Consider the following 21,493-nt stretch of genomic DNA (forward strand, 5'->3'; position numbering starts at 1 on the left):
TAACCAGAGCAAACATACCTTATTTTTGGTGTGAAGAAATTTACCCCATTCTTCAGCATCTATCTCTGAAAACAAAGAATTGGTACATGAGGAAGAGGAAGCAGATATTCCAATCAAGTTTTTCTGAGTCTGTTGAAGACTAGAATGTGATTTATTTTTTTTTTTTTCAAGCAGCAAGAATTAGTTCACTTTCTGCTATTAGACATTAAATGGCTCAGTACAAATACATTTATGATTCTGCTTATTTAAGCACAGCATCTCATTACTCTTTAATTTGTCTCTCTTACACAATGTCTGCCTTCATAATTGTGAACTGAGCCAATCAGCTGCCCTACCATTCTTCAGAAAAGGTCTGAGTCCATTAAAAAAATCAGCTTGCAACAGAAAACAAAATAATTATTAGCAACAGCTTAAAAAAAAACCTGAAAAAAATATTCATCAGCTTATAGCAAATTTTCTTTTACCATGCAAATGAGATCAAATTGCAGCTGAAAGAAAAAGTTAGAAAAACCTGTAGAACCAAAACAAACAAACAGAAAATGCATAAGTCCTCTACATAACAATGAAGTCTTAGGAATACATGTCTCTTCCCAAATCTGTCATGGAACAAACATCTTAATCATTGTCTGTCACCACAGATGCCTGAAATTACTTGGGGGCTCTTCAAGAGCAGTCCCAGAAACAGCGAAGAAGGTTTGGTCAACTCCTGCTCTGTGGTGTAGGCAGCAGGCAGAGTCATGCTGCAAGATGCTCACAGTTCCACAACAGGGTTTCCAAATACCAAGAGTTCAACATTGAATTTTTCAGTTTGTGATCCTTTCCCCTCTGCTACTCAACGAGCAATCTGCTCTAGAAAAATAGTCTACAAGAAATTTCACAGCTTAATAAACACAATGCTTACCTAACATTAAGTCAGCATTCAAAACATTTTTTCACTCAAAGTAAATTTCAAGTTACTTTAATCAACAGAGATCTTTTAAAGGATTTGGGAATTGAAAGTGCAGAAAGTTCTATGAGGCAGCAACCACATAGAAAAGCAAAAGTCATCTCATTCTAAAGCGACAAGGTCAGAAAGCTTAAAAAAAAAAAAACAACACTAAATCACAAGACTTAGCAAAATAATCAACATAGGAGCCAATGTGTAAAAGAGTGATCACCAATAAAGTGGCATGAAATGTATGTGGTTAGTGTATACAGGCATGCACTTCATGTGTAGGGAGAGAAAGCAAACGGATAAAGGCAACCTTTAGAAAGGTGTCTTGGATTTTTCCATGTAGCAGGGTCTGCAGTTAAAGAGAAACAGCAGTGAATGATGTTTCAAATTTTTCATCATATTTAACATATTTAGCATCTTATTAACCTTCATTACAAGATTATATTACAAAGATCACAAATGCATGCAGACAGATGTACATGCTAGTCCACTACTGATGAGAATGTGTAACATTAACAATATGCACAGCAGTAAGATCTTAACACCGATAAATGATGAGTATTAATCAGATATTCCATATCACAAAGTTTACTTGATGATCTCTTTACTATTGCTGCTCATTTAATTCCAACACTTTACAATATTTTTGTCTGAGCACAGAGAAAAGCAACAGTTGGTTCTGCAAAGCTGAACTTCTTTGGCAAAGCATGTTTGTCATCATTTACTCGTGGCAAGAACGAAAAAAAGTCAGGCACGTCTTTAGTGTCACTGGAGATGATATTACTGCAAAGGAAAGAAATCTGAGTTTTGTATCCATCTTTTTTAAATGATGAAAATAAATTTATGCAGATTAAAAGAACCAATTCTGAGACAGATTTAAGAAGAGACAACATTAGCTATCACCATTCTCAACTTTGCGAGAGTCTCACTTATACAAGCCCCATTACAAAAACAAATGAGAAGTTCATTGAAGGCTTGATGAGTTTATGACTATATTTTTCTGTGACACCAGTAGAGCCTGGTGCAAGAACAAAACAAACTGGGGAAGGTCTTTTTCGTTGCATGCTGTGCCCGTTTGGCACAAAACGCAAGGAGCACAGCAACAACTGGCTCATCAGTTTGGAAAGCTTGCTAGATCTGGGAGTTAATTCTGATGTCTTGCACTTGTGGATGAGTCAGAACTTTATCAATTGAAATACACTGATTTAGATAAACTGGATCTATTAAAAAAACAAAATTATTAAATATTCTTCTGTCACTGCTTTACTAGAGCTAATGAACAACCACAGGCATACAGGAAAATCACTGTTAGGAGGCAGCTATTTTTTTTTGTATCGACTGATAAATCAACAAAATCACATATCAACCCCCATCTCAAAAAAAGTATAAAATGAAAAAGCTTATTAATTTCACATAATTAAAAAGGTTTAACTTATTTACTATACTGAGGAACTACAGCAAAATGCACATTAAGGAAGAAACTACAGTACTTTCAAAGTTGTATTACTCATCCCCTCTTAAGAATTGAGGAAAGGATGATGGGCATAGAACCAGAAGATACAGCAAGATACTGCCACCACCACAATTCAAAAGAAATGGAGCAAGCAGTCCTTTGTTATCTTCTTCTCAGGGAGATGATGAAGGACATGCTGTTTCAGTCTTAAATTACTGGTTTTCTGGCATAGAAAACTAGATTTAGTCCTATGCATAATTTATATATTTTTTTTAGTATCAACCAACAGATTTTAAAAATAGATACAAAAAAAAGATGCAGCTTATTAAGAGGTACTACATTTTAACTTGTCAACATCCATGTGTCTAATGAGAGGGCTTTTTTAAGCTTTAACAAGATACAAGTTTTCCTTGCTATATATAACACAAGAGAAGATTGAACCCATGATAAATGGCTTAGTCTTAACCTCAGCCTTAGAACACATGGAGAAAAAAAAAAAAAATTAAGGAATAAATGCAACGTCCCAAGATGCACAGGAAGTCTCATTTGGTGCAAAAGTAAGTAAGTTTAATTTTATATAGTGGGAATCTTTCACCTCACTCATCTGAAGTCTACGACGATACACACACCTTTGACATTTGAAAAAAAATTCCCAATGGCTTTAATTTAATACATTTGAGTTTTTAGGACAGGAGGAAGGATTTGCATCAGAAAGTAAGGATTCTCAAGGCAAGGAGAAAAGGATTGATACATGTGACAAACCAGAAATTACAAACCATGAGGAATCACAAAGCAATAAGGCAGTTGCACTGAAGTATCTGGTCATGCAAAGAGTTCACAAGCACATTCAGAAAGCAACACGCTAAGGCTGATGTTCTCTTGTCCAAGATTTTGTGGATAAATCATTCACACCGACAAGGTCTTTCCCACAAGTTTTCCCTCTAAGAAATTCATAACACATTCAAGCTGTACCTCAACATGCAAGTCATAATAAAGGTAACATCTGTAATAGCATTATGACTTATTACAATTTCAAGTAGAAGAGTCAGGATAATAGGCAGCCCAAGCTGCCTGTTCTTTTTTTCCCCCAAGCTTGATCCCATGTTTTCAGATGAAACAAAGTAATCTATGCATAAGCTAAACCACATCAGTGACAAAATCATTGATTTGCCCGAATTTTTGAGGGAGAAGAGAGGCAAGTCAAATGCAACTGGTGAAAGTTACAGAAGTTTGTCCTTAACAAACAAGTCTACATTTCTCTCAAAGGAACATCCAGAAGAAATTATGTCTTAGATATTGATCTTTTTCTCTAAAAGTCTAAATGGGCCTTATAAATATTAATTCAGCCCAACATCCTAGTGCAGTAATATAATGATCCCATTTCTAATTTAAAATTCAAATCCCTGGATCAAATGCAACCTACAGCAGAAAACCTCTACCTTGACTCGGAATTCCCTTCATTACAAAATTATCTTGTGTATCCGTAAAGTCACAGAGAAGAACAAAATCCTGTTTTATGCAACAACCCAGAATCAAAGGTTTGTTTGTGTTTTTTTTTTTAAAGTACCCAAACTCATGTACTGTGCAAAGCTATTAGCATGAAGCCACTTAGAAAGAAATCCAATGTGCCATTCTTAAATAGTAAGCAAGGGAGTCTATGCATTCCCTATCTTTGAAGAATTCCAAGGCCCAAATGGATAAAGACCTGAGCAATCTGGTCTTGAGCTCAAAGCTGGCCGTATTTTGAGCAGAATGCTGGACTTGAGCCCTCTCTGAGATCATTTCCATTTTGAAATATCCTATGATCTCTTCACAATCAAGCACTGCCTGGACTGTACGCTCAGTCCTGCATGCTAAAAGCACTTAGTTGTTATGTATCACAATTGTGTTTTCTGCTTGCAGCAATATTAAAAATGGAAGCTTTAACCTTTCAACTGCCCAACTTCAGTAACTGTTTTTCAGAATCACGGGGGTTGGAAGGATCCTCAACAGATCATTGAGTCCAACTGCACTGCCAAAGCAGGTTCCCTATAACAGGTAGCACAGGTAGGCATCCAGACAAGTCTTGAATATCCCCATAGGATAGTCCACAACCTCTCTGGGCAACCTGTTCCAGTGCTCCATCGCCCTTACCGTAAAGAAGTCCTTCTGCATGTTTGTATGGAACTTCTCATGTTCAGGCTTTAGGCCATTGCTCCTTGTCCTATTGCTATGCACCACCGAGAAGAGCCAGGCCTCATGCATTTGCCTCCCACCCTCCTTGAGATATTTACAAACATTAATCAGCTCCCCCCTCAGTCTCCTTTTCCTCAGGCTGAACAGACCAACAATTACAAATGTTACAATGCAAAGAACTTGATACCCTAACTTACTATTTCTAGAAATAGTTTCGAATAATTTAAACACAATGAGAAATAATAATTATAAGCCCAAGATTATCACGCCATCCAAACTCTGTGTACCTTTACTATCTAAATTAAATGTGTGTGTGTGTGTGTGTGTGTGTGTGTGACCATCAGTGAGTGGATATGTCACTAGTGCTCTTGTGGAAGAGCAAGAGCAACAGGAGTGTTCAAACTTCCAAGGGACCACTGAAATGATTTTCTTCATCTGCTGCAGGGTAATAATGAAGCACCACAGAAGACAAAAGCTTCAAAGTAAACACTTTCAGACAACTTAAAGCATTGTTCTTGATGTGCTTAAAATCTCTCAGAGAAGCTCAATCAATTAGTATCTGTAAGGTACAGAACTTATCCATTAAATTCTCCTCACATCTACTACAGCTTTCTTTGGTTTTGTTTCTCCTACCACTTAGTCCAGAGCTTATCCATCTTTTCACTTCCTTCTAAAAAGTCACATACTCATAACTTCAAGGAAAGGTCTCATTTAAACAGCAAAAGAGAAGGGGGAGAAAAGCACACACAAGGAAATCACGTTCTTGATGCTTCATTATAAAACTGACAATCATCATTGAAAGTGAAATGCTTCCTTTGGTCCGATATTCTCAAAGGCATTTGCTAAGAACAAACAGGATGCTTAAAACATTAAAGATATTCTGAATACCCAAAAGCTTTTGATGTCATGACATTTGCGTTATGGACATCACAGCTGTGACAATGGCAGTCTTTTCTTTCAAGGAAACTTATTTTTCAGTAAAATACACCAGAAAATTAAAAGTCTATTTCCTGCTAGAACAAACACACTCTTGGATCAAACTTACCATTTTCATCTCCAGCTGTTTTCCGACCATCCTCTGGGGAAACATGCACCAGCTGCAGAATGAGGGGTCTTCGGGTCACAACTCCGGTACCTCGTGGGAGCAGATCCCTCCCCACAAGGCTTTCCAACACAGAACTCTTTCCACTGCTCTGAAAATTGGAATACAGTTACATGACCTTCTTGAAGAACAAGATGCTACCAATATATCAGTTTTAGTTTGTTTTCACTCCCTTAAACAGTGTTCAGCTATCCTCTGCTATACAGAGTTGTATAGAGCATTTGACAGAATTGCTGTATCTAACAGGGATATCACACCACATAGGCAATAAAGGACAAATCTGCTATGAAACAGTAAATATCTACACATGATCTTGATATTTAAAAGCCGTGGGGATAGACTCATCTTCTATTTTTTAAAAGCTAAATTAAATAAGTTAAAATAAGATAGGTTTCAGAAACAAAATAATATCTTCTTTAGCATCTTCTACCCTAAATATGCATCTGTTCAGAAACACTTTTGGAAAATAAAGATATTTTTCTTTATAATGCTCAGAAGGAAAATCTGCATCCTCTGTTATGTCATTTTCTAACACCCTGCAGTAACACTTTACTCTGTAGTCCAACACTAATAAAAGCAGGAGCATCAAATAGAAAACAGTAACTACGTACAGTTGAGTCCATCAAGCCAAGACAATCCTGTACTTCTACTAGTTTTTTATTATTATTCATAGATACTGTATTACATTGGCTTCATTAGTACAAATGATGTTTCATAATCTAAATATATAAAACGAAATTCTTTTATATTATTTTTCCCCCCTCTGCATGTGTATGTGTGTGTGTATGTATGTATACACACGCATATTTACTACTGAATGGCTGCAAACATCTATTCACATAATAACAATCTGTAAGAAGCTGTGAAATGCTCAGAGGTTGGGAAATCCTGAATTCTCTTTAAGCATCTACATTCAAAGCATTCTGTAAAATTACGCATAAAACACCAAATTAGGCTATATGGTCCAATAACAAAATGTGAACACATGGGTTGTAGGAGTGGTTCACGATTACTATCATATTAAAACTAACAATAATAGACACAGTTATGTCAACATAGTAGCTCGAAAATCTGACCATTAAGATTCTGAGGGTGATGTTTTGCTTTTAATAGGACTGTATTCAATTCTTCCTGTTTTCTGTAGTTATTAAGTCAACATGGGCACATCATAAGAAAACCTGCCCTGACAATCACAGTAGTCAGTTAGGAGTTGCTACTATATGAACCCTCTTACCAAACAATTATTTATCAACATCATTTGTTTTAATGGATGAATAGCAAAACAACACAGATTGTATATATTTTTCCAAATAAATCTACATCAGATTCTGTAGTAGTGAATTGAAAGGAAGAGATGCAATCCCAGGCACGTAGACAGGCTTGAAAAAAGTAGGTCCAGGTGAACCTAATGAGGTTCAACCAGGGCAAGTACAAGATGTTACACCTGGGTCAGGGCAATCCCTGACACAAATACAGTCTGAGGGAATTGAGAACAGCCCTGAAGGGAAGGTCTTGGGTACATCAGCAGATGAAAATCTGAATATAAGCCAGCAGTGTGTGAGTGAGAAGGCCAACTGCATCCTGGGCTGTATCTACAGAAGGGTGGCCAGCAGGATGGAGGAGGAGATTGTCCACCTCTGTTCTGCCCTCGTGAGGCCCTATCTGCAGTACTGTGTCCAGGCCTGGGTCCCCCAGTGCAAGAAAGATGTGGAGCTGTTGCAGTGGATCCAGAGGAGGGCCATGCAAATGCTCGGAAGGCTGGAGCACCTCTCCTATAAAGAAGGCTGAGGGAGCTGGGCTTGTTTAGACAGGACAAGAGAAGGCTCCAGGGAGACCTCATTGCATCCTTTCAGAACTTGAGGGGAGCCTATAAACAAGATGGAGAACAACTTTTTATAATATTATGCAGTGACAGGATAAAGGGTTATGGTTTTAAGCTTAAAGAGGGTAGGTTTAGATTACATGTAAGGCAGAAATTGTTCACAATGAAGGTTGTGAGGTACTAGAGCAGACTGTAGCTGTAGATGCCCCACCCTTGGAGGTGTCCAAAGCCAGGCTGGCTGGGGCTCTGGGCAACATGATCTAGAGATGTCACTATGCATGACAGGCAGACTGGAACTAGATGATTTGCAAATGACTCTTTCAACACAAATCATTCTATGATTCTATACTAAATTACACGTGGAACTAGAACACTATATCCTACATCACTCCCACAGCCCAGTTATTTTCAGACGTAAAGGGAATTATCTGAATCCTTTGCAGTGGTTTAATAAATGGCAAATGTGAAGTCATACATTTGATGAGACATTACAATAGTCCACACATCAGGAAATTTGTTTCTAATTGCATTAGGTTTCCTTACTGAAGCAATCTGCTTTTGGAACACGATACAGTATCTAATAATGCACTCCTTAATCTGGGTCCCATATACATCCATTACCAACAATTATCTGGAAGCACAGCAAGAAGAGCACTAAACATAAAGCTGATCTTTCTCTGCCAGGGAGGAGAAGCGAAAGACATTGATTCTGTTCAGAATACAAATTCAGTTCAGATACTTTTCATACCATTGTAAGCAGGGACTAACTAATACTTCAGAGTAACAGTACCAGAGAATTTGAGGGGTTAAATTTGCAGCAGCATCATGCTTATTTTATCATCTCCTTGGAACTACCGTCATGATTTGAAGCAAGGACTGAAATACCAATTCCAGAAAAGCATCAACACGTTCTAATTTCTGTGGCAAATCAGTCAGGTTTTCCTCTGGACCCTGATTCTAATTCGACATATCTGCAAGCCGTAATGACCACAGGAACTTCTTATGAACTGCTCAGAAATAAGTGTTTAATGCTCTGCTCTGTTACCCATTTCTACTCATTAAACATCCTCGTGACACTGTTTCTACCACTTCATTCTACCTTCCATATTTAAATGTCCCTGCTTATTTCACCTGTGTGCACTTCTATGTATCAGTACACATATGCTCCCATCCATTACACTAATTCTTATGAGAAAAATTTCCTTTGCAACCAGCTGTATTATCAGCCACACTTCTCAGGAATTCTAAAGTGGTGGATAGGACGTGACTTTGCCCAGCTTCCTTCACAACACTTTATTTTCAGAAACACTTCAGGGTTGCTGATGTGGCAAATGGAAAAGATTCTGCATTGAAATTTTTGAAGAAGTGCTACAAACAACCCAAAGTGTATAAATACAACTTATCCCGACATTCACCTCCATAGCTTTCTTATTCTATTTCCAAGTCCACAGTGACCTAACTAGCAGTCCCAGTTTTAGAAGACTTGCTCCCCATATACAGAGTGCCAAGATGCATCATGTCCAAAAGAGCACTGACTCAACTCTCTCCTGCTATTGATATTTCCTCTCCTCTCTGAGTCTCAGTTACAGGTAGAAAGGCCTACAACACCCTGTTGGTGTAGATAAAGGCAAAGAAGACAATCCATACCTCAGTCTTGCCTGTGTCCTTTGTCACTAAATCACTAGTCACTATTAGCAACATGCTAACAGGAGGCTGTCCTTAAGGTCATGCCAAATCTTTTGAGCTTCACTGCCCTGTGTCTCACAGGACCTCAACAAGCAGCTCAGGGGATAAACCAGCCTGCTTCTAGGGAGCCCATGCTGCAAGAAGGCAACAGGCAGACACACCATGAGACTCACTGATGCACAAGCACCATTAGAATTTACAGTCATAGGTTGTTGCATATTTCAAGTGTGATTAAAACAATAATGGGCTTGACTGCTCATGTTTTAAGTCATCTTATAAGAATCCGCTGTCTTCCTAATGTTTGGGAGAGATGCCCCGGGGAATTTCCAACAAAAACTGGTTCAAATGGGGGTAAGTTTTCTTCATTATAGAATCACAGAATCCTTAAAATTGGAACGGACCTTTGAGAGGTGTTTAATCCAACTCCCCTGCAATGAACAGGGACACCACAGCTAGATCAGGTTGCTCAGAGCCTGATCCAGCCTCACCTTGAAAGTCTCCAGGGATGGAGCATCATCCACATCACTAGGTAAGCTGTTCCAGTGCCTCTCTACCTTCACTGTAGAAGATTTTTTCCTTATATCGAACCTAAATCTACCCACCCTGTGCTTGAAGGCATTTCCCCTTGTTCTATCGCAGTTCCTTTCAAGTGGACCAGATAAATGTTTAATTATCTAATCAAATAGCAAAAAAAAAAAAAAAAAAAAAAAGAACTGATTGTAAAGAACTCCTACAACAGAATACGAACTTACTACAGGACAGCACAAGAAAATAAGAATACATAATAATCAGAAACATTTGAGAGTGATCGGAATGACAAAGTAGGAGAGGTTTTGCTTCTCCATGACACAGCTCCTGTAGAATTTCCTTCAGATAAGCAGTGTGTCTGAGACAAAATGGTGGAAATCCTGCAACTTCTGTCACACAAAAAATGATGAGAAAGGCCCTGCTAGCTAAATTATGCTCTTAGCAATGAATATGTGTACGGCTTACTCAACTCCAATTTTATCACTGGGAAATATAAGCTGATGTGTTTTCACTGAGGCAGCGTCCACAGGAACATTACCTACTTTTCAACAAATCTATATGGGTACCTCAGTCAGGAAGAAACTGGTATCCATGTGGAGTCTCTTCACAAAAGACAGCTCATGTATGAGTAGTGAGGAAAACCAGACCTTACAGAGCTCCCTCCAGGTTGTTCAGGAATCCTGTATTCACACCACACTTAAAAGGAAATGCAGGCCAAACTCCAACAAATACACAGAAAATTTGCAGTTGTATTCTTTCTCAATACATCAATTCCCAAGGTCCTCTGACACTTCACTTGAGACAAAAATACCTCATTTAGTTAGAATCAACCAGTCCCTGTTATTTCACGGAAATGTGATGTTTAATGACCCACATTTCAAAGCATGAAAGATTGGCCTTGCATACTATCACTTATATCATTCTTCTTATTTTTCAATCAAGAAAAGCAAAACAAAGCCAAGTTGTATTTTCAAATTTAGGAAGCTCTAAACAACTGAGATACTTTTTGACTTTTTGATAGGAAGCCGGTGAACCTCCTGGCTACCATACAAGGAAAACTTTTCCAAGAGCTACACAACTGTTTTCTCTCCAGATCCCAAAACACACTTGCCAAGGCTTGTTCCTTTCATTACAGTTTCTCTTAGTTTTCCTGAAAACATGTTTTCCTTGTGCTATCCCCTGAGAGCAAGATATAGGATCCGTCCATTTTAATTACAATACAATTTTTCAAAGAAAAACTATTACCAATCATAAGAAGAGAACCCTGGCATTAAGCGGGGTTAAAAAACTATTGCACTATTTTACTATAGTAGCAAAGTTTGTCATGCCTGGCATAAGAAAACACCTAATTAACGTCAGCTTCATTTTACTGCTCATTTGAAACACTCACCAGAACAGGCAGGGCATGATCTGACAGAAGGAAGGGATGGCAAAGGGGAAAACAGTTATGCCTGTAACTAGATACAGGGAATTATATTGAAACACAAAAACACTCAAAAATTAAATTAAATACCACAGAAAGCTTGCAAAACCCAGGAACAAAAACAAGTTCTCCCCAGGCAGTAGAGCCAGCACTAAAGTTATGCTCTACATCCATCCACCCAAGGTAAACCACAAAGGTAAAAGGGATCTAAAGACAACTGCACTGAAAACACAAGAAATACTGCTCGTTCAAAGAAATGAAGAGGAGGAAGGATGCCCATTCCTGACTGAGTTTACACACAGCTTTCCCAGTTGTTTGGCGCAACCTCGAGTTTCCTTCACTTAGAACTGTCTTTTTGCCAACAAAATGACGTGCTGTTGGATGAACCAAGTCCCTTCTCTGCAGGGAAGGGCACTGAAGCTCTGTGCAGCATAAAATAAAATGCAAAAATAAAAATGTAAAAAAATGAAATTGTGCAAAATCATAGAGCCTTAAGAAACAGCTCCTTTGGATGGCAGCATCCAACAGACCAAACTACATTAAGTGCTGTAAGATACTTCAACACTGGAAGTCCCAAAATAGCATTTACTGTCACTCAGTCTTCAGTTACACATAAATGTCCACTTGAAAGGTCTTTTCAAAATCCCTTTGTGAATTGCAGCTGGTTATTCAAGCAGTTTCATCATGAAGTCTCTATTATAATCAACACCGCAAAGCACAACTTCTTCCTTTCTAAAATAACAGTGGTATTAGGAGAACTCCTTTGTTACAGAACTGGCACTAATGTTAGTACATATCTAGGTCAACGACTTCTAGAAACCCAAAAGAGATGCCAAGAATTAAAGAACCTGGAAAAAAAAAAAGAAAAAGGGAATTCACTTCTACACATCTCAAGGCACAAATTCTGTTGATGTTTATTCTAAAGTCATACTCTCTTCTGTAATGTAGGTCATAAAAGGCCATACTCAATTGTTCTTCCCTGCTTCTCATTTTAACTTTATGTGTTTGGTTGAGGCACCTCAACAAAACCTCATTAACCCTCACATGGATCATAAAGCAAAGCCCTGGTATAAAGCACATCATAAGGTCACAATACCATTTGTGTACTATTCCCAGTCTGAACACCATTCTGCATTTCAACAACACAGCTGTAAGGTGGCAACTGAAATACTGATTCAGGAAAAATAGCACACATATCTGGGAAGGACAGCAAAACCCTAAAATAGCAATACAAAGTTGGCAGTGTAAGTCCTATCAGCAGCAGTCCACAGTTTTCTTAACAGATTCCATACCAGGGTACAGAGATGACTTTTACAATTTTTGTGTGGAAAACAAGATGGAATTCTCAGGTGAGCAAGTCATAGGAACACTACACAAAAAAGGGCAAGAGGTCATTAAATGTCTAACATTTGTGGGGGATGCTTTGTAATCAGCATCCAAACCTATCCAGAAAAAGGAAAAACTAGGATCCGTCATTCATTCAAAACAGAGGGACTGTACAAAATGAATCCTAGGGGGAAGTTGACATGGAAAAAAACTTCTCAAGGAAAGGAAGGATTATACATGATTACTAACTCTACAATGGCTAGAAAAGGAAGAATTAATCTGGGGTACTTCAATGAGAACTGAAGGCAGATATAAGCATAAAACACAACAGAAGTATAGCAAAGAGGTACAGAACATAGCTAATAAGGAACAACAAAAATCTACATTTGCTTTTCTTTGCTGAATGTGTAGAGAGGTCGTTCAAGAAAAGCAACAGGCAAACAAGGAAAAATAGTAGGAGAAATCAGAGAGCAATAGAAACTTCAACCAACTGCACTTGTTTCCACAAAGGAAAACGGAGGAGTGAAATTCAAAACTGTAAGTATTATAAAAAGGAGAAAAAGTAAAGACTGCATATGCCTGAGGCCACAAAGAAATCAACTATGGGAAAAGCTTTGAGTCACACAGCACTTAACCAAAAATATCGTAAGGAACAACATTGTTAAAAGGCAGGTTTCAAAAACACATGGAAGCCAACTCCCTGCAGCAAAACTGTCAGCTCTAAGGACATATGTGAGACATCTCCAGAAATCTGGTCTGCCATAAATGAGATTGAAACTACTAAAACAATACAATCTTAAGTATAAAATAACTGCATAAAATAACCATAGAATCCCTATGTACATGAAGACAATTATATTTTCCAGGAATCCTGACTAAAACAAAAGAACAAAATTAGGATACAATTTCCCATATGTTTTGTTACATATTTTCCTGAGGTATATAAAGGCATTCAAGCTGGTCTCCTAAAAGATACAGTACCAGTATACCTTACCAGTCTCAACACCAAAAGGGTATTAATACTGAAGGGTAGACTACTCAAGTCAAATATACATAGGTCTCCATGAAAATAATACCTCCCATTTGTTTCCATGGAAACTACAACAGAAACAAAGAGCACAAGAACACTATATGATAGAGCAAATTCTCAGTACAAAACACTACTTTTCAGTGTAGGTACCACCATAAGCTACACGTTTTTGCCAGGAATAAATAAAGGCCTGCATGCCACACTCATGAAAATCTGCACCAGTGGAAGTTGACCCTCTGTTTCACAGCTGCAATGACAGTGTAGTTGCTAGGAAAATGTTGCCCATACAGTCCATCTTTCATTGGTCCAGACAGATGGAAGTCAGAAGAAGCCATATCCAGACTATACTGTGGGTATTGTAGGACAGTTTGGGATAGAACGGCAATGAGCTCCACGATCTTCCAACTGGTATGAGGCTGGGTGTTACGGTGTTGCAAGAGAAAGGTTGTCTTCTTTCCTGGCCTGACTCTGGAAGTTTGAAGCTTCAGCTTAGACAGCATTGTGATGAAGTGGTCAGAGTTGATGGTTTGTCTGGGTTTCAGGAGATCCAAAAGGATCACCCTTTTCCCATCCTAAAAGACAATGCGCATCACTTTATCCACTAAGGGCTGTGTCCTGTTAAATTCCCATTGAAAAAGTTAATGTCACCACTCCATGGTCTGCCATTTTAACTTTGGTTCCTAGTGTTGACACCACGCCCCATCAGTGGTAATGATTCGATACAGGAAACTGTCACGTCATACTGGTTCAAAAGGTCCTGACAAACTTGCATATGCTGTTCTTTCTGTTGCTATGTGAGAACTCATGGGACCCACTTAGCACAAAATTTGTGATATTCCAATGTTGCCACCATCATTTTCAATGCAATGAAATCAATATTCAGCTCTGCGCACAGTTCCCTGCTTGTAATCTGCTGATTTGTGTGGATCAGCTGATTGAAACGGTCTTCATTTCATGATGTGACAGCTGTTTGCATGGATGTATGGAACACGGCTTGCCTTTCACATCGCTGTCATCACTGCCATCCACTGCCTCACTGTGCTCACATCCACTGTTTGGGCTCCATAAATGTTCAACAAGCATCAATGAATGACAATGGGTGACATTTTTTCTGAAATTCAGTTCTCCATGTTTGTTTCATATGCACTTCCATATCAAAGACCATTTAGTCAGACAGCCCCTCTGCTGCCATCTGTCATGCCGCAACAAAATGTAATGAATGGAATATTGGTGAGAAGGTTCAACTTCTACTGCCGTAGCACTTATATCCACCTCTGACACTGTGGGCCAACATGATAAAACAGGAGGCATTACTTTCAAAGTAGCCTTCATATGTGAACATAGTCTTACATACTCCATGTACTTTTGAAAAATTAACTAGAATAAGGTTGTTACAAGAGACTTCAGCACATCAGAATGAAGCATAAAAGAATACTTCCATGAATTCCACATATAAAAATGTCACACCTCTGCCTCACACCTTTCTGATAGAGAAATAAACAAAAACAGCACTGACAACAACAAAACCAACTTACTGGCATTACTGTTAATGTAAATTGGATTGGAAGTTTCTATAAAGTGATGGGCTCCTGTGCTCTCCAGAAATGAAGGACCTGATATAACCGACCAGCGCAAAGTCTCCTCCTCAGTACCAGTGTTCTGGACCTCTTTTCTAAAGCAGCTGAGTCTCTGAACCACCTGACTGATGTTGGCTAAGCAAAGGAAGAGCTGACTGCCTTACAACCAGTTCCACACCATGACTGGCTTTAAGGAAAGCCGTGCCATGCTTCAGCTTTAAGCCTGCAGTCGGTGCCTTCAAAGCCATGTAATGACATCTGGCCGCAGAGCCGCCAGCACAATTCTCTTGACGTCAGCCTACTATTGTCAAGTAACGGCATACATTCAATAAATAAAAAGAAAGAAGATGATGTATTAACGCCAAGTTTTGGACGTGTTTAATGTTTCATTGTTTCATTTTCACTTCTCCCACGGCTGCCACTGCTCCCATCCTGCATGCTGTGTTGCCAGAAGTTCTGCTGAGGAACAGCGTCCCGTTCGGACACATCTGAAGGGTCTGGAGCTGCTCGTACAGCCTCGCAGCGTTAACAGGCTGGGACACATGGGCTGTAACGCCAAGTCAAGCCGCTCTCGCTGCCAATCATTAACCGAGACAAAGAGGTCCCAAAGGCGGAAGAACAGCTCGGCGAACCCGGAGCACGGCCGGCATCCGCAGGTGCCGTCCCTCCGCTCTCCATCCTCGCACTCGGCGGCCCTCAGGGCGGGAGGAAGCCCCGGAGAGAGCCGCGGCCGTTACAACGGCTCCCGGGGAGCGGCGGGGAAGGAGGGCGGCGGCAGAGGCACTCCCAGCGGAGCGGGGGGGGCCGCGGGCACAGCTGAGGGCGTCCCGGCCGCCCTCGTCCCCCCGTGCCCTTGGAAACGGAGACCGCGGGTCGGCGGCCCCGGAGGAACGGGGGACGCCCCGACCGCAGCCCGGGGCGGTGAGACCCGGCCGCGCCCGCCGTCCCGTCCCTCCCCCGCCTCACCTGCGTGCCCACCACCACGATCTGCGGCAGCTGGATGATGTCGGCCCCCACCGTGTTGAAGACGTCTTGCAGCTTGTTGATCACCGGGATCAGCGCCTCCATGGCGGCGGCAGCGGCGGCGGGCAGCCCGGCGGCGCCGGGGGAAGAGAGAAAGCCGGGGAAGGCGTCGGCGATGAATGGGCGCGACGGGCAGCGGCTCCCGTCAGCCGCCTCCTCCGCCTGCCGCCATTGGCGCCGGCCCCCGCGCACGGCGCGGCCCCCAGCGGGCAGTGCGGGCTGAGCGCCGCGGGGCACCACGGGAGTTGTAGTGCGGGAGGGAGACGCTCGGGGCCGAAGGCCTTTACGGGTCGCACGGCGGGTTTGCCGTGGTCTCGCGTCGCAGCTCAGCCTCGGATTTTAATCTTTTCTTGCAATAAAGCTGATTCTCGTCACCAGCAGCCGTGTGGCCCGCGGGCCGAGGCCCTGCCGCAACCCACTGGAGGCAGTTGTCAGCACACCCACCGCGTTCATTCGGGGCACTGGGCTTTGAATCACACAGTCGCTGTGATCAGAAGGGACCTCTGGGGATCACCTAGTCCAACCCCGTAATAAAGCAGGGTCTGTTACACAGGAAAGCATCCAGGCAGGTTTTGAATATCTCCAGAGGAGACCAGACCACAGTCTCTCTGGGCAGCCTGTTCCAGTGCTCCGTCAGCCTCACAGAAAAGAAGATCTTCCTTGTGTTCACATGGAACTTCGTGTGTTCTCATTTGCATCCATTCCCCCTTGATCTGTCAGTGGGCGCCGCCAAAGAGCCTGGCCCCAATCACCAGACACCTGCCCTTTAGACAGTCATGAACAGTGATAACATCTCCCCTCAGCCATCTCTTCCCCAGGCCGAACTGCTCCATGGGTTTCCGCCCTTCCTCATACAGCTGAGATCCTCCAGGCCCACATCATCTTTGTGGTCTTCCACTGGGTTCTCTCTAGAAGATCCCTGGAAACCCTCAAAAAGCAGGAACATGTGCCCAACACGTGCCCAAATGCAACGAGGTGCCCAATGGCAAAACGACCAAGTCAGTCAAGAGCCCACCTCACAGAGCCAAGCGAGCAGGAAAACAATGCGATGGGAACAGAGAAAAAGCATCACCTGAAGGGGAGAAAAATAAACAAACAAACAAACAAATAAAGAACAAATAGACAAGGTCAGCTCCTCTAAAGTATGCAGCAGAAGGAATATTTTCCTAATCCTCTTCACATACCAAGAACTGTAATGGACAGTTTTAAAGATGTTACGTTTCTTCTGTTTTCTCTTTTGTGTGTGTGTGTATGTGAGTATTTTTGTTTGTGCTGTGAGTCAGCTCATCTCTTCATCTGAAATTTTTTCCCTAGTATGGATAATAGAAGGGTTGGATGAGATGTCTGCTGAGGTGTGGGAGGTGGATCACTGGGAGATCTAACACTCAGCTGCTTTGTACAAAAAGGTAGAATAAAACCAGAGAACGATTTGCGATGCAAGATCACAACAAATAAAGCTATCTGATCTTTAAATGTCTTTCCTGAGAATGCATTGTCTCAAAACTGAACTGTGAGCAAGCTAGCACTGAATTGTAAAGCAGCTTTGTCCTTTCTTGTAAGCCAACAGAATACAAATGCTTCTCAAAATTTTAAATTCCGGATGAATTTAGAACTTGAAATCGTATGTGTACAAATTAGTCTTTTCTAGTCTTCATCTCTTAAAACCCTCAAATGTTGGAAGAAACAACATACAAAAGGAATATGCTTTTATTTATACATCTCTACAACAGAATTTTGTATTCTTACCCAGGAATTTTCACACTGCTTGCTACAGGACTGGTATTTCATGATAAAAGCAAAAAGATGGCTAAGCAGACAGTAACATTCAAAATATGAGTTTATTCAGTGCAGAGGGAGATGATTAACACAAGCAAAAATACGTACAGAAGGATGAGAATGATCATCTTGTTGGCAAGAAGGAAAGCAGGATGGGCTCTTATCATAGTCATGCAGTCACAATTATCTAGAAGGTTCACCCATTAGCTTTAGGTGTGCTAAAGCCAATTGCTCTCAGAGCAATTAGGATAATTAATACAATGTATTGCATATAAATATATAAGTATGTGAAAATTAAACCTAGCTCTGGATGTTTCTGAGCTACTAGTGGTTGAAAGCTGGGCGAGTATCAAGCAAAAGCACTCTGTGCTTTCCCTTTAGTATGGCTATCCTTAGAATTTAATCAGTGTAATATTTCATGTAGAACACAGTGAAAATATAATTTGCCAAAATGTGTAGAGATAACTTAACCTTCCCAGCAGAGATGTTAAAAATACCATCAAGGACACTATACCCACATGGAGACCCACAACTTAAATGGAGGAAATGAATTAATGAACAGAAGAGAAGCAAGAAGAGAGGACTAAAGACATAAGATTAGGAAACATGAGAAAGAAAATCTTACCATATTGTCTATTTCTGGCTAAAAAGTGGGTTCTGAAAATACATCTACTATAAAATGTTGTGTCTATTACCAACTTAGCAAATCCAGCACTTACCTCAACCCAGAGCAACTGCACCAAAGCAATAATCATTTTAGCAAGCAGTGGCCATCTCTAGCTCTAATTATCTAATTTCCTTAATAGACATACATTGTACAGAGCAAGAAATTCCAAGATCTGATAAAAGGCAGTAGTAGACAGACTGGTTTTTACTAAAGGTTAATTAATAAGAAAACAGGAACTGACGCACTGAATCTGACCTGATATAAATCTACCTCAGAATGTCATCTCTGAGAATGTTAAGCACCAGCATTTCTGGGAAAATTATAAAAATACAGTAATAAGATCTTCTGATTACAATCCTGTGTATTAAATAATTTTGATTTTGTCTATAAAATCTGAAGTAGACAGATCAATATGTTTTCTGTTTTATCAACGTTACTTGAAACCAGATTGTTTTATTTGCATTATACCATATAATATTTTTTTGTGTGCTATCGAGTAAAATTCTTGGCTGCAGCAACATCCTGTAAATAGTAAATTTTATGATCTAATTATGCATATTGAAAAAAAAAAAAAAAAAATTGGTGTCAGCTTTGAAATTCTTGTGTCCTAATTTCATTATTGCTTGTTTTCGTGTCTGAAGTCAGAACAAAATTAACAAAATTTCCAGTCCTCCTTTTCCATGGTATGAATTTCCTTATACAGTTTTACATCATCAGCTGCTTCTTTTAACTCAGACAGCTAGAATCTCCTTATACTGACATTCTGAGAAGAGCTATTAAATGACTTCATGCCAGACAAGAAAACCACAAGCTAACATGACAGTTACTTCCTTGCTGTCATATTTGTCTAGAGAAAGAAATATTTGATAACCACATTTTAAAATTTCAGTAATGTAACATTTGCACTGTATACATAGCCATGCTACTTAGTACTGAACAAAAAGCATTGGCAAAATATTTTTGTAAATTATTCCTTATTCCTTATTCCTATCACCTTTTGTAATCGTGCAATATAGAGATTATATGGGTCCAGCAGAGCCTGTTTTTTATGTGAAATGAAACTGAATTATGTTTTTGTATCCTTCTGAGACACTTCACCACAGCTGTAACTACATAGAACACCATGAAAGTAATGCCTCTTATTTATTTCCATGGAAACTACAACAGAAACAAAGAGCACAAGAACACTATATGATAGAGCAAATTCTCAGTACAAAACACTACTTTTCAGTGTAGGTACCACCATAAGCTACACGTTTTTGCCAGGAATAAATAAAGGCCTGCATGCCACACTCATGAAAATCTGCACCAGTGGAAGTTGACCCTCTGTTTCACAGCTGCAATGACAGTGTAGTTGCTAGGAAAATGTTGCCCATACAGTCCATCTTTCATTGGTCCAAACAGACGGAAGTCAGAAGGTGCTGAATCTGGACTATATGGTGGATGCGGTAGGACAGTCCAACCAAGGTTGACAGTGTGATCTTCATACTGGTATGCCACCTGGCATTATGGCATTGCAAGATAAAAGCTATCATCTTTCCTGGCCTGACTCTGGAAGTTTGAGCCTTCAGCTTAGTCAGTGTAGTAATATAGTAGTCAGAGTTGATGGTTTGTCTGAGTTCCAGGAAATCCATAAGGATCACCCTTTTCCCATCCCAAAAGACAGCACACAAAATTTTACCATCTGAGTAATGCATCTTGAACTTCTGCTTTGATGGAGAATTTCCATTTTGCCAGATCTCCATGAACTGCTGTTCTGACTGGCTCACAGTGGTGACACCACCTTCTGTCACTGTTAATGATATGATCCTGGAAACTGTTACCTTCAGCCTCTTATTGGTTTGTGTTACCCACACAAAATTTGTGATATTCCAATGTTGCCACCATCATTTTCAACGCAATGAAATTGATATTCAGCTCTGCGCACAGTTCCCTGCTTGTAATCTGCTGATTTGTGTGGATCAGCTGATTGAGACGGTCTTCATTTCATGATGTGACAGCTGTGCATGGATGTATGGAACATGGCTTGCCTTTCACATCGCTGTCACCACCGCTGAAACGTACCATCCACTGCCTCACTGTGCTCACATCCACTGTTTGGGGTCCATAAAGATTCAACAAGCATCAATGAATGACAATGGGTGCCATTTTTTCTGCAGAAGAATTCAATAACATCACTTTGCTTCATATGTACTTCCATGTCAGACACCATTTTGTCAGATTACCCCTCTGCTGCCATCTGTCACGCCGCAACAAAATGGAATGAATGGAATATTGGTGGGAAGGTTCAACCTCTACTGCCATACCACCACCATCTGCCTCCAGTGCTGTAGGCCAATATAATAAAATAGGAGGCATCACTTTCAGAGCCACACTCATGCAATAATTCTTGATAGTACTTGCACCAGACATCTGCACAGCAAGCGCCATTACGAGAAATGAATTCCTGAACTCCTTTGTAGACTGCCCCTTTTGGGGTGTTCTATATGGATTGCCCAAGCTGACACCTTTGAAACTTTTGTCTTCTTCCAAAAGAGTCAGAAATCTGAATTTTCCAATCTCTAGTCCAGGGGTTCTGCTGATTTGGCAAGGCAAGCTTGTCCTCACATTTCATCCAGTGATAAGAAGGTCACAATGCTGATACAATTGCCGAGTTTTGTGTTATCTATAGTGAGATTCAGTCTCTTGCAAAACAAAGTAACTCTGAGGCAGAAAGGCATCTTTGCCAAACAAACTGTAAGAGGTAAACAACTGATTGTTCCTTTTATTCTTCACTGTATTTACAGGGAATTTATGTATCTAAATATATGGAAATTTGAGACATCACACAGCCTCTCAAAATATGTTTGCAGAAATGATAGCAGCTTTTATGTTAAGGAGGGGACAGGGAACAGAAACCAAGAGCCAGAGGGCAAACCAAGCATTCAGAGCTTGATTAATCAATAACAAAGACGGAGCATTCTGATAAGTG

General features: G+C 40.3%; 1 protein-coding gene across 5 annotated transcripts in view; it reads right to left on the bottom strand.

The window, feature by feature from the left end:
- The window catches only part of DNM1L (dynamin 1L), a 36,571-nt gene extending 20,297 nt beyond the window's left edge, over window positions 1-16,274 (bottom strand). For 3 of the 5 annotated variants that reach the window (XR_016468513.1, XM_031589821.2, XM_031589820.2), the window contains exons 1-4: window positions 16,023-16,274; window positions 5,608-5,755; window positions 1,245-1,283; window positions 19-65 (exon numbers count right to left, since the gene is read on the bottom strand). Coding sequence is in view for 4 of the 5 variants with exons in the window: in XM_031589821.2 (XP_031445681.1) it covers window positions 19-65; window positions 1,245-1,283; window positions 5,608-5,755; window positions 16,023-16,124 (336 nt within the window). In the remaining variant the exon portion in view is untranslated. The remainder of the gene's footprint in view (window positions 1-18; window positions 66-1,244; window positions 1,284-5,607; window positions 5,756-16,022) is intronic. The other 2 variants (XM_031589818.2, XM_031589817.2) reach the window with 1 other exon arrangement.
- Between the last annotated feature and the right edge of the window lie 5,219 nt (window positions 16,275-21,493).

Source organism: Phasianus colchicus, chromosome 1, assembly GCF_987193195.1.
Source record: "Phasianus colchicus chromosome 1, bPhaCol1.hap1.1, whole genome shotgun sequence".
NCBI lineage: Eukaryota > Metazoa > Chordata > Aves > Galliformes > Phasianidae > Phasianus > Phasianus colchicus.